Source organism: Serinus canaria, chromosome 13 (genome assembly GCF_022539315.1).
Source record: "Serinus canaria isolate serCan28SL12 chromosome 13, serCan2020, whole genome shotgun sequence".
Taxonomy (NCBI): domain Eukaryota; kingdom Metazoa; phylum Chordata; class Aves; order Passeriformes; family Fringillidae; genus Serinus; species Serinus canaria.
This window is the reverse complement of record NC_066327.1, coordinates 9,204,683-9,218,398: the sequence shown is the minus strand read 5'-3', so window position 1 is coordinate 9,218,398 and position 13,716 is coordinate 9,204,683. Positions and strand designations below refer to the sequence as shown.

The 13,716-nt window shown below is 40.0% G+C and overlaps 1 protein-coding gene across 7 annotated transcripts in view; it reads left to right on the top strand.

Annotated features, from left to right (window-relative positions):
- Positions 1–10,407, top strand: part of LOC103817262 (core histone macro-H2A.1) — a 42,071-nt gene extending 31,664 nt beyond the window's left edge. For 4 of the 7 annotated variants that reach the window (XM_009091387.4, XM_009091384.4, XM_009091385.4 and 1 more), the window contains exons 7-9: positions 2,381–2,470; positions 5,555–5,729; positions 9,678–10,407. In XM_009091387.4, coding sequence (XP_009089635.1) covers positions 2,381–2,470; positions 5,555–5,729; positions 9,678–9,843 — 431 coding nt within the window. In that variant the 3' untranslated portion in view covers positions 9,844–10,407. Of the gene's footprint in view, positions 1–1,820; positions 1,923–2,380; positions 2,471–5,554; positions 5,730–9,677 lie in introns of those variants that run through there. The other 3 variants (XR_007778724.1, XR_007778723.1, XR_007778725.1) reach the window with 2 other exon arrangements.
- Positions 10,408–13,716: the final 3,309 nt, after the last annotated feature.

Sequence of the window (13,716 nt, the reverse complement as noted above, 5' to 3'; positions counted from 1 at the left end):
ACACATATTTATGCTTGCGAGCAAATAAGCTACTAACCTTGAAGCTGTGAAGCAAGACTTCCCTCAAGAAACTTGCTAGTGTAGTGGAAAATAGTTAAAATACAGTCTGTCCTTTACCAGATTAAGCTAATTTACAACATAGATGTCAAGTATGTTTTCAAGATAAACCCTCACTATTAATCAGAAGAAGAGCATAATTGAGGAGTAATTGCAGAATATTTTACTCATTCATACCAAATATTGCTTTTTCTCTTCTTTGTACCAGATCTGCAAGAAGAGAGCTCAGTGGAATAAACTGACATGGTTGTTCATTGCTTTTAATTATAAATTAATTCCCACTAGAAGGGAAAAAGCTGATCCTTCTGGATTGAATTAAACCAAACTAGGCTAAATTCCATTAAATGTACAACAGCTTTGCAATGGCAAAAAAATGACCTACTTAATAGAACTTTGCTGTTCCTAGGTTCTGCACAAGGCTTAATTATGTTTCCCCTTGAAACAAGAGAAATTAAGGAATATGAATGTCATGGGTTTTAGGACTGATCAGAGTCCATGGACTCATGGGGAATATAACTGGCATATATATAAATATAAATAGGAATGATATGGAAATATATACAACAAAAATATAACTAGAATGGAAGGCTCTTTCATTCCCTCCCCATCCCTTCTCAGTCAGAGGGATTTTCTAAGACCCTGGAGTCCGTCACATCTGCTGGATGGGCTCAGCAAAGGGCACAGGGTGTTGTGCTTTACTCACTGCCTTTGAAGGGCAGAGTGCTTCCAAGCACCTGAGTGCCGCTCTGGATCTCCTTTCCCAGCACTCTCCTCAGACACCTTGCTGCTACAAATAAAGCCATTACTGTCTTTTCTAAGAGATTTGTAAGGTGATCCTCCTACTCAGTTGCACTGGGATAGGCGACTTTAAGTTCAGGAAATCCTTTGGAGTTTGGCTGAAGTATTTATATTTAAAAGCTTAAATGAGCACAAACAGCAAATTACACTCTGACCTACACAGTCTGACCTTGCAATCCAGTTTTTGGCAAACCATGTTGTGAACTAGTTATGTAAAAGCCAAAGAAAAGGCATAGCTTTTGTAATTGTCCTCAGCTTTTGTACCCCAAAAGCAATAAACTCCCATGAACAAAATAGACTCAGGGTCACAGAGTCAGTTTTTGAATAAAAAACAAATGTATTGTTTTCAGCTTTTCAGTTTGGAAGAAATTTAGCAAAACAAAACAAAAACATCTTGCAGTCTTCTTCATTCCTAGAGCTATATAACCTGGTTTAGTAACTGGAATCTTGGAGGAGGGAGTCTGCTTCCTGGAGCATATAGTATGTGCACTTCCATCAGAAATTGCATTTTTTTCCTTTCTTCATCAGTGGAAGTAAGGGGAGTCACCAAGTAAATGTCTAGATCTTTAGAGATCTTAGTTCTGAACTTTTGGAAATCAGTTTTCAAAGCAATATCTCAAATCAGTGCCTTTATGATATCACTGCTTTTTATTTATCTACCTTTACAATTAATATGCACAGTGCAAAATTATGTGGGATGCTTATGTAGTTAGGAAAATGCTTTATTGGGCTGTTTTTTCTTTCATTAATATTTAAAACTAGAGCTGCAAAATAAGATCTAAACCATTTAGTGATGGACTGCCTTTGTAAACAGCATACCTTTTGGTTGCCCTGACACACTGCACAGCTCTTCTCCTCCCAGAATAACTTTGTCCAGCTCCTTAGTTGTAGTTAGAGAAGTTCATTGGAGGAATGTGTTCCTTAGAGATTCTCCTTATTTCTGAGGCTCTTCCTCTTGGTTAAAGGTGGCTCAACAAGCTGGGCAGTTACCAAGTAAAGCAGCCCGCTGCACTCACGAGACTGTTTCATTCCTGGGGCCACCTGTTGGGGTCAGGGACCAAGATCAGGTGAGTTTCAAATTCTTATTGTGGCAAATGGCTCTTTAAAACAATTTGTAAGAGAAGAGGGGAAATGAATCCTATAGGGGAAGGAATTACAAACCTTCAACCACTGTTGAGCTAGCACATTCTTCTGGAACATTTCACACTAAGAGATGCTCATGAAAAGGAAGGAGGTAGGGATGTCATGTCAGATGTTTCTTGACAGTAAATTCAAGTCTGAGAATGTTAGCAAGGGATACCAGTGTGAGGGTTTTGGGTTGTTAGGGTTGTCTTTTTGTTCTTTCTGTTGTCGTTGTTGTTGTTTTTAATGACTAGCTAATTCTCAAGTCCCAAAAGGTTTAGATCTTACTTTGCAGTCCCCAAAAAATGTTTGGGCAGAAAACTCTAGAGTGATGTAACAAAAGCGAATGATGAGTCACATGTCTGCTGAGATCAGAGGAGTAAACTAACAATTCTCTGTTCAGGGAGCACTTTGGAAAAGAAAGGTGGCAAGGAGTTTGTGGAAGCCGTCATTGAGCTCCGCAAAAAGAACGGGCCGTTGGACATAGCCGGAGGTGAGGCTGCACTTCGGGACCCCCACCCAGAGCCCTGTGCCAGTGGGGCTTGGCTCACCCAGCCCAGCTCCCCCTGCAGCGCTCCTGGGGCTCTGCTGTCTGCAGGCAGCTCCCAAGGGCTGTGTGTTTGTATTCTCCACAGTTAAACTGCACACATTGCATCTTAAGTAACCTTTACCTAAGCACCTGGGAAACGGGCAGTGCTGTAGTGTTACAGTAGAGCCAGGCTGTTCACAGGTACGTGCATGCACACTCAGTGTTGATCATTAAGGGCACAGTTCAGAAAAGCAATTAATGAGATGCTTGTTTTTGAGTCCAACTCTGTTAAACATCTGCTTTGCTGAAATGCCTCTGACTTTCACTGAACTTAAGCATATGCCTAAAGTTCAGCATCTGCTTGGGTACTTAGTTTAATCAGTGCCAAAATCATCACTATAAAAGCTTATGACTTTTTGATGCCTAGTTATCAAAATTTATGTAATCTCAGAGAAAAATCTACTATGTGAGTAATAAAGTTTGATAATGGCAATATATAATTTTACACCATCTGTGAAATTGCTGATCCATGTTGTTCATATAGAAGGCTGATTCTGCCATCTGTGTTTATGCTATAAAAATAAATACAGTGTGCACAGTTTTGTAAACGAATCCTAACTACAGCCGAAGGGGAGATGTAAGAATTCAGCTCTGACAGGAAAAATTACAACTGTTTACTTCTGGAGCTTAATACTTTGGGGGTTTCTCCCTTGCATTTCAAAGATTTTAATAAGTTTTTCTTGGAATTTTTGTTCTGCGAAAATATGCAGAATCAATTACTCACTTTTTGCTTTTTACTAACTTCTGAAGAAGATTGCTTACCAGCCCAGACCAAACTGCTCCAAATAGGTGGCAAGTTAAAAAGAAAAGTTTCTTTTTCTCAACTATTAGTCCATCCCTCAGATCTGGAGGTTGCTTGGCAGTCTTACTCCAGGGCAGCTCTGCACTGCACTGGGATAAACTGGCTGTTAGGAACTTGTTGCAGGACTCTAGTGCAGAACCAATACATCCATTTTTCAGTCCTTCATGTACCCAGGGTTCAGATTTCTCAGTTCTGTGGGCATCCCTTTAATCTACCCATAACCAGAATGTTTACCTGGAATCTGACACAGAATAAGTCCATAGTTGGCTTTATCTTTTTTTACTTCCCATTTCAGTGCATTTGCATTTGAAGTGAAGGACAGCTGCTCTTGGTAATGGACAGTTGTCCTCATCAGAATCCTAATGAGTTAATTAATGACTACCCTGGAAAACACTCCCTGAGAAATATTGAAGTTGTTCATGTGTATCAATACAGTACTTTATTCTGTCAGGGTGAGGATGATATCCACATTTCACATCTGACTAGAGATATGTCAGCTGCTTTTAATAGATTTTTCTTGGATTTATGATGTATTCTGAATCTGCCAACATTTTAGTTGCACATTATGACAAATTAACATTGCCTAACACTGTGGCTATTCAACATGTTGGGACTCTGCAAAGCCATAAGAACATAAATGCTTGTGCTTCCGTTGTCCTTCAAAATGTTCTGGTTAACCCCTGGTCAGGATCCATATGACAAAGTCTATTTTTTCTTTCCTGCAGCAGCCCCGAGATAGTATCCATATGTGATGTTCATGTGCCAAGAGTTACCTCTACTATACTTTAATAGCAAAATGCCTCATAAACATTCCAGAATGGAATAGAGGATTTCTATAAGCATCTCTGTAAACCTGATTTTTTAATTTTTTAAAAAACTTGTTGGTATTTTTATTATGGTTTTGTGAAGACATAAGTTACCATTTTATACCAATACTTTTGTGGGGTATTTTAGGGGCTGACTCTGTAAAGGCTCTCTGTACATTCTTGTGAGATTTCAGATAGATGTTTTTCTTCCCTCAGCTTTTGATTAGGGTGGCTTGCTTCCCCCCGCCTTTTTTTTTTTTTTTTAACAAACCAAAGTTACAACTTTTTATTTGCAACCACAGCCCAGTGAGTTCGGAAATGACAGAGATCCTCCTCCCCTGGCTTCTGGCAGGCAGAGCACAGTCTGTTGTTGCTCTGTGATGGGAAGTGGTGAACCCAGAGCGTGTTCTCCTGCAGAGAAGGAGGCGTCTCATCTGGAGAATCCCTGCCTGTCAGCAGTTTGTAGGCAGGGTCTGTTGCATCTTCTTAGTCCCCACATGTCCATGGTAATATTGTGGTGATAAGATATGATTAGCATGGTAAAAATTCTTTTTCATTTCTTTGTACATACAAGGCCTGGCCTGTTGTTACACAAACAATGTGAATCAAATACTGCAGATCTGTAAATGCATTCTCTACACCCCTCTGTCAAGAATGTGATGAAAGAAAGAAACTAAGCCCAGCATTGTTCAAGTGATCTTGTATGACCCATACACAAAAAAGCTTAAATAAGGCCAGGCCCAAAGACTTGAAATCACACAAAATATCTTCATTCTAGTTATTCAGAGACAAAGCTGGAAATAAAGCCAGAATCTTAATTCACCTCTTTTCCATCCTTCCTTTGGGGTTTGCAGAGCAGTAGTAGCTCTGAACTGCTCCAGTTTGAGCTGGGGTATGATCAGAAGCCAGCTGAACACTGTACATTTAGCAGGAGTAGCTGAAGGTTACTGGACCTCCTTGTAATTCCTTGTGCCTATCCAGCATCCTGGTATTTATTGTATCTCTGCAGTAAACCCAACCAAAGCAAGATCATCCCTTGTCTGGGTTTGGGTTCTAACAGATACTGCCCTTCTCCTTGCCCAATCCTAAGTATGAATGTGCTTCCTTTGATGTCAGCCACTAATTCTTGCTCTCTCTCAAATAAACTCAATCCTAGCTATGATCTATAAATCATCACAGCAAAATGCAGCTGGAAATGGAAAACACAAAGTCTCTGTAATCATGTTGTATTTTAAGGCTGTGTGATTTGTGATTTATAATCTAAAACATTCTCAGGCGCTAAGGGAATGTCTGTTGATTGTTTACTATTTTAATCACGTGTACACTCCTTTAATCCTAAAGAGAAGAAGGTAATTATGTTTCTTTTTCAATTCTTCCTAGCTGTTGTCAGTGCTGGCCATGGACTGCCTGCGAAATTTGTGATCCACTGTAATAGCCCAGGCTGGGGCTCAGACAAATGTGAGGAGCTGCTGGAGAAGACAGTGAAGAACTGCCTGGCCCTGGCTGATGAAAAGAAGCTGAAATCAATTGCATTTCCTTCCATTGGCAGTGGCAGGTAAGGTTGTCAGGCAAACCTGATGCCAAATAGGTCACATTCTCTAAGTGCCATCTGGTTTTCCAGTCCCTTCCCATGTACAAAACACATTGCTACAATGTGGCTTTTTTCTTCCTTGTTTGAATCAGTTCCCTTAAAGAAGAGTTTCAGGCAATGCTTGGAGCCTGCAGTGTTTTCCTGAGTACTAGTTTAGTGTTGGCAGATATCATAGTGATTCCTGCAAATCTTAAAGCATGCAAATGGGATAAAGAGCATAAAATGAACTTTCAAGAGAATGTTAAAAGACTTCTTTCAGACAATTCATTCATATAAATTGTAGATGTGGAAAAGAACATGAAGAAAAGAGGGCTCTTTTGCCTGATTTTAGTGCATAATGAAACTTACCTGTCTTACAATGGCCAAAAGACATGTCTTAGTGTTTGTTTAAGCAGCAAACCTAAAGTGCCTTGATTCTCAGGATCTGCAGAGTCACTTCAAGTTTTCATCCAAGATCCTATCGTAAGCTGAATTCCATATAGTTTACATCATGGGACTATTTCATTTAAAAAAAAAAAAAAAAGAAAAAAAAGAAGACTTTAAAAACCCTTGCCAAGGTTTTTGAAAGCCTCAGTCTAAAGTTCAGGTCCTCTGGCTCTGTATTCTCAGTGCCTTTGAAAGTCAGATCATGTTCTTAAGAGTCTCAGTCCAGACTGACTGCACCTTTAGTCTGAGAGCTTGGGAACACCTGGCCCTCACTGATGGCTCAGTAGGAAGACCAAGGGCCAAATCTAGGCTGAATTACACAGTTGTGTCTCTTAACCCTGAACAACTGACCCTCTTGAGTTTGCCATGAAAGAAGTTGACTGGTGTACAATAAGAATATTCTTCCCATTGTGCTGTGTTGCACACTAGATTAATTCTTGCATATTCTGTGGGCTAAGGCAGAAAACAGTCTTTGAGGTTTTGGGTGAAAGACAAGAAATAAAAGTTTCATTAGGGTGCTAAATTTAAGCAACTTGCATCATAGAAATCTCCAGCTAAGGTTAATTTACATAGGTATCATTTTAAGGAGGTAACTTGAGCAAACTTTGCAGAACAGTAGTAAAATAAAGCAGGGGGTTCATAGTAACTTACTGGATTAGCTGTCAGGGTCACGGGCTGGTCAGTACAAAGAGAAGCTCTGAATCACTCTCTGGGAGAAACTCTATTTCTCCACAGAATAATGTGGAGAGTGCAGAGTGTCTGTGGAATTGGTTATGTAAAAGTGGGACCATGTAAAGTATCTTCCACACAGCCCTGTCTTTCCTGGATAGCTCCCAGCCAAGAACCATTCCCAGCCCTTGTTGTCAAGTAGGTGATTGGTACTGGAAAATGATGAAGCCGTGAACAATCCTCAGGATTCATATTCTGTTCTGAAATTTGGTTACTGACAGGCAGGATCTGGGGCAAGTCCTCCACTTGGCATATACATATCATTCTTACTTGAGCCAGTTAAAAGTGATGCTTTTAAAAGATGGAGAGGAATCCAAAGGCCTTAAGTAATACATGAGGTTATGTATTTTTCCTTTTTTTCCCTCCTTAATTAGAAATACTCAAGCATAAGTTAATTTTGGAGAGAACATAATATATTCTGACAATACTCTCTACTTGTTTTTATGAAGTCAAAAGCATTAAAAAAAGAAAAAAAGTAAAGCTTTAAAAGATAACAAATGCCAAAGACACCACATGTATGCAGCTGTTCTAGTACAGGCATCTGTCAAGCAGACATCACCCAATAAACCCACATAAACAGTTTCATTCTCTTTTATAGTTGAGGAATGGGATTACATGAGGGCAGTTCAAATAAATCACGAGGGGAAATAAAATAGCATACTTGTAGCATTCATTGGGCCAGATGCTCAGCTACAGCCAACTTATGGAAAGCACAACTTGGGTTCTGTTCAGAGGTAGCCTGGAGTTCAGTCTGGTAGGGCCAGCAGGAGAAAAGGGAAAGGAGAGTTAGGGATTGAACATGAACTCATCCTCTAAGAAGGGATTTCATTCTGATGCTCTGACTTTGATCTGAATTGACACTGGTTTGGCTAAAGTCCCAAACTGCCTTTTCACAAGAATTTAACTCAGACCCATAGATCAATGCATCAGGCTTCTGTTTCTTGCAGCCCACACATGGCCATCAGGCCAGCACCTTCCTGCTGTTTTTTCTGCTCTCTCTCTCTCTCAGGTGTCCTGAGCAATGGATTGTTGCCAGCTTGCCTGGCACTGTGCCTTCCTTTCACCAGGCCACTCTTCTTTCATGTGCCCTGGTGTGACTACACTGCCAGAACACTTGGAAGTTGTGTGACTTCAGAGGCCCCTGAGAACAGTTCAGAAACAGTGTATGTCCCTGGTTTGATGCTGCCCTGCATGACAGTTTAGGAGCAAAGTTCCTGGAAGATTTCTGCACTGTATGCCAGGATGCAGCATTCATAAGTAACCTGCAAGTGCCCAGGTGTGGAAGCTGCTCACTCCTAAGCAGCTCCTGTGTCAAAACTGCTCTCAGTTGATTAACTTCTCACACAGCTGATTATCCCTGACCAGCTCATTTGGCTTTGGAATAATACAAGTTTTGCTCACAATGCTTTTTCCTTTTTTTTTTCCTTCTTCAATAGAAGGAAAAAAGTAAGCATTTTCAAAAAAGAAAAAACAGTGTAAGCTATTTCATGCCATCATTTTTGAAATACCACAAACATTATCTTCAAGACAGCATATAATATCACATTACAGGCAGGACTGACATAAAATTACTCTCTAAGAATGTTTTTTGATAAGGCAGTGTGCAGCAAGTGGGCCATGGCAAAGGCAGTTGCCCTTCACATTTGGTGTGTTGCAGCACAAAATAAGAGGGAGATTACATTTTATTACCAGTGTGGTGCTTCAGTGAGCAAGTGCTGAGAAATGTTCACCTGTTAGTGCCAGAGGTGGATTTAGCCCAGCTTCCTTGAACTGCTCAGGAAATGCTGAGAAACTCATCCATCTGTGTAATCTGTAAATTATTTGTAGTATTGGTAGTACACACTTTATAATGGGGAGTATTAACTACCAGGTAATTCTAAGTGCATGTCAGGGAACCAGGTGTGTTCAACAGGCTCTTCCAGGTTCTTCTTGGGTGCTACTCCTAAGAGAGTGATCATGTCCCATCACCTTCAGACTGACTATGGAGTGCACATCACTGAGGCTGGGGGAGCGCTCAGAATTTGGCATGATAAAACCATGGTCTGGGTGAGTAGCAGTACTGCAGGAGTAACACAGCAACAAAGTTCAGGGCATGTTCCAAGCAGTTACCAGGTGCAATTCCAGGAGTTTGCCATGATCAATAAAGCTCAGGTCATATCTTTGTTCAGACCATTCTACTTGTGCTTGACTTGTTTTAAGAATACATGAATCTTTCAGACAAGGATTCCTAGATGAAAAATGTGAAGAAGTTTTAAGAAAGATTGTCAGGTTAGGTCCTGTAAAATCCTGTGCTTAGTCACCATTAGTAGTGGTAAGACTTTTTACTTTGGGTCTTTTCATGTTTCATATTCTATATCAAGTTCTCTGTCCCTTTTTACTTTTCTTCAACAGTTGCTTTGCTTTCAGGACAGGTTTAATCTTGCAGCTCCAACACATTCACTGCTTTCCAGAACACAGCAGGTTCTTGGTTTACTTACCTGTTAAATGAGAATAATTGACCCATCAAGTTTCATGAGGTTCAACCCAACAGCGTGTGTAGACTCTGTATTCATATTTTAAGAATGCTTTTCTTCTGTTGGAGCATTTTAAGTCTTGCCTAAATCAACAACTTTAATTCATACTCTAAACACTGGCTTTGCAGCTTTATTTGCCATGAGATGTTGGAGAAAAGCTGGAGCCTTCCCTGGGAGGCTAAACCATCACAAGTTGGTTCAGCAAGTCTTGATTTTCTTTTTTTTTTTTTCTCTCTCCTTTTAGAAATGGCTTCCCAAAGCAAACAGCTGCTCAGCTGATCCTGAAAGCCATCTCCAGCTATTTTGTGTCTACAATGTCCTCTTCAATCAAGACAGTGTACTTCGTGCTCTTTGACAGCGAGAGTATAGGGATATACGTGCAGGAAATGGCCAAGCTAGATGCCAACTAAGCCTAGAAAGCTCCAGTACCAGCCCCCTCTTCCACCCATCAGCATCCCCAAATCCTTAAATCATTGTGAGGCAGAGCATCCCTTATTTTAAATTTTGCTCATCTAGGGAAATAAAGGTGGGGGTTTTGTTGTTTTGTTTTGGATTTTTTTGTTTGTTTTGTTTTTCCTCTCTAAACTGTTTTATGTTGGCACTGATAGTTGGCATTACTGCTGTTAATGCACTGTTATACCAGGCATCGTCTGAAGTTAGTGTAATCTAGAAGATTTTATAGTTTTATTTTAATGAAGTATGGATTGAAGCAGGAAGCTGTTAGGAATATGTAGTCTTTTACTTGTGAAAGAAACAGGCCAACCCTATTTTGTAACTGTGTTGTGGTGCTTTATCAATACATCAAGTGGCGTTCCTTTCATTTTTTAAAAGAACAGATGCTATAAACCTAATTTGTGTTTGTTTATTGTCTTAATGATTCTGGAAGAAAAAAAAATACAGAAACGCTGTTGTCCTTAATTATATTTACAATTTTGAAACTGTGTGAATTGATTTAGTAAAATGTTCGAACTGTTGCTCCTGGTGTACCTGGATTGATTTTTCCTTTAAGCCTTTATTTTTTAAGTCCTGAAAAGTTAGCTCTGAGACAGATGAGAGCAGATCAGAATCAGTGACCTGGAAGCTTGTTTGGATATGCTGGGCATCTTCCCTGTGCTGGCTGCATGTGAATGTGCTCAGTGACACTCACAGCTGGAATTTTTTCTGTGTGTTCACTCGTCCCAGTTGTTGCTTCAGATCCTCCTGTTCAGAATCTGCCCTAATTGCCTATTCAGTTTGGGAGGTTGAAGCCTTTTAGATCAAGCAAGGCCTAAGATTTTTTGAACTCTTTCCAGTCATCTAATACTGGCCTGTTTGAAGCTACTTTGTATTTTTTCCAAATATTTATGAGCCCTGTTTGTAGTGGTGGCCCTGTCCTTTGCACAGCTGAAATCCATACCAACATAGACTTTATGGAAGCCACTTGGGTTTGTACTTTGAGAAAAAGAAGTTACACTGTTAAAAGCTATTGCATGTGGGTGCTGCTCTGAGGGAGGCAGCTCTTCCTTTGAAGTTTTTAGCTGATTTCTAGGTAGGAGGCATACGTTTTCCATCTCTGTTGAAAACCTCATTTGCTGATGAAAGAGTATTTCACTTCCAGTCTGGATTGACCCAGAGCAACAAGCAGACCAAATCTGACTTTTCAGTAAGTTCAGGAATACCAAATATAGAAAATGTGTAGCCTGAGCTCCTGCAAAAGTTCGGGGTGTTTTTTGTAAAAGTGGAAATACTTGGAGCCTTCAAGTGTAGAGAAGCAATGGCACTAATAACAGGAGGCAAAATTTAAAATATAAAATAAAAGTTACTCTAAATATATACCCCAAGTTAAAAGGAATAAAGAGTAAATTATTTTTGTGCTTCAAATACATAAAGTGTTTGACCAGAATATGAGCTGAAACTTCAAAATTTTTAATGGCCAAAATGCATTTTATGCATTTCTTACACAGCAGCTTAAGGGACAGTAAATGGAATAAGGTGCAGTACTCAGGTATTTAATTGTGAAGCATCAGCTACTGCAGTTGGATCGATCCTTGGAGTTCAACTGAACTTGCACTTTCCCCAAGTTTCACTAGATGTCACTAAAAGAATTGAAAAATAGCAAAAAATTCTCATGAGCAGCTAACTCGGAGTGAAATGGACCTTGATTTTTTTCAGTACAGGAGGGAATTTTTAACACAGGAGAGCACACATCCCACTGAGCATTCAGATAACAGAATCCTGATCTGTTGGCAGTGTAGAATTTACTATACAGTATAAGATCTCACTGTTTTAAACTCTGAAGGTTTTAATGTCAACTAAAGTGTTAATCCAATTTATTTTCTAGTTGGTTGAAAGTACAATCTCCAGTGGCATTTAACAGATCTCACTCACACTGCACCAGGCTGGGAGGGCCAACTTTTGTCTTCCAACTAGAAAATCCTAAAGCAAACTGAATTGTAATTCAAATCACATGGACTTGCTTCTTCTGGCCTCATATCTCAGCCCATTATTTAGGTGTGGGCTCCATAAGAAGCTTGGCTGACTTCATTGGGATCACCTGTGATGTGCCATTTTATTTGCTGGGATTATGGTGCTTTTGTAAGGAAAAAGCAAAACCAGAAGCATTTGCAGTGTTGGAGCTGGTCTCATGTGGGGCACTGCCATATTCTCTCTCCATACAAACACCAGAGCATTCTCTTCTTCCTCCTCCAACAGCCCAGAGCCATCTGTGTTCACCCACCTCTCCTACAGCCCAAGGAGTGCTGCTCCAAGGTCCCAAAATCCCGCAGGCTCTGTCAGGAGAGCCAGAGATCCCAGAACAAGCTTGACCTCAGGCAGCCTGAGTAAATTATGGCACCTATTCAAGAACCTAAAAAGTAACATATCAGGTTACATTCATAACAAGGAAAACAAGAGGAGAAATTCCTGCTAACATGTGCACTGGGGCCAGGACATTACTTGGGGAATCTCTGTGGCATTTGGCTTGTTGGAGCTAAACATGCAAGCTTCACTTGCAAAAAAAAAAAAAAAAAAAAAACCAAACCAAAAATAAAAACCAAACCAAAAATAAAAACCAAACCAAAAATAAAAATCACACTTAAGGAAGACCACACATGGAAAAATGTCAGTGAGGTGCCTTTACAGCTTCTTCTCTTACTGGTAAGTTCATTCTGTCTTTTACCTGAACACAGCAGTTAAAATATTCTCTACCTTTTCAATACTTTCAAAGTAAAAAAGTAAAAGAGTTTAAAGCATGTTGTGGCCAATAGCATTTTCAATTCATGTAGAAGTCAGGTGGCTGAGAAAGGATGCCCTGACAGGAGGTACAGACACATGGCAGAGACTTTGCCTGTCCTGATCCCTGTTGCATCCTGGAGATCCCATGCTCCCTGTTTTCAGGCAACCAGGCAAAGAATAGGTGGGACTGCATTGCTTCCATGTGCTTGACTCAGAGATTACAGGTCTGACACTACGTTTCATCATCAGCATTTAAACTTACAGCATAGCTGAGAACAAATAATTGTTCTAATTGTTTAATAAATGATGGATTAAAAAATTAATTTTAGATTAATAACTCAAGCCCTCATAACCATAATATTGGAGAAGCAGTGTGCAGCAAGGTAAACAAATGCACCAATGGGACAACATCAGGACATCTCTAGAGATTTGTCACCAAAAATGCTTCCATGTGCAAGATTTTATCCCAATTGGGAAATGCAATTCAAGGGTCCATTGGGAGCAGTATCAACATAATCAGAAGGATAATATGGAAATACAAAAAGAGGTGTTAATAGCTACATAGGAGTGTGAATCCTTCAGCCACCGAGTGTACTGAGGAAGAGTCACTGAAGTGATTGTAGTTCTGTAAAAATGTGAGGAAGACTGAAACTAGAATCATTAGGTGTGAGCAAAGCACTTTTAGAAATGCTTTTTTCAGTAAGAAGGTGAAACAGGAACCTTCCTGTTTATATAAACTCCAAAAACCAGAGTAGAATCAGAGTCCTAGGATCCTAAGAGGGACCTTAAAGATCATCCCTTTCCAACTCCCTGCCTTGGGCAGGGACACTGCACTACAACAGGTTGCTGAGCATAGTGGCTTTAAACATCTCCAGAGAATTCAGAAAAAGCACTCCAAAAGGGAAAACAATAACACACAGACAAGACATCAGAACCATACTCAAACTGAAAAAACCAAATAGGCAAAAGTTTACAGAAAAATAAGGCTCCAGGTTTCCAGCACTCATTAGCACCAAGTTTTTGTGAGCTCCCTTCCCCTTGATCCTAGCTGAAATTGGGGTTTCTAGCCT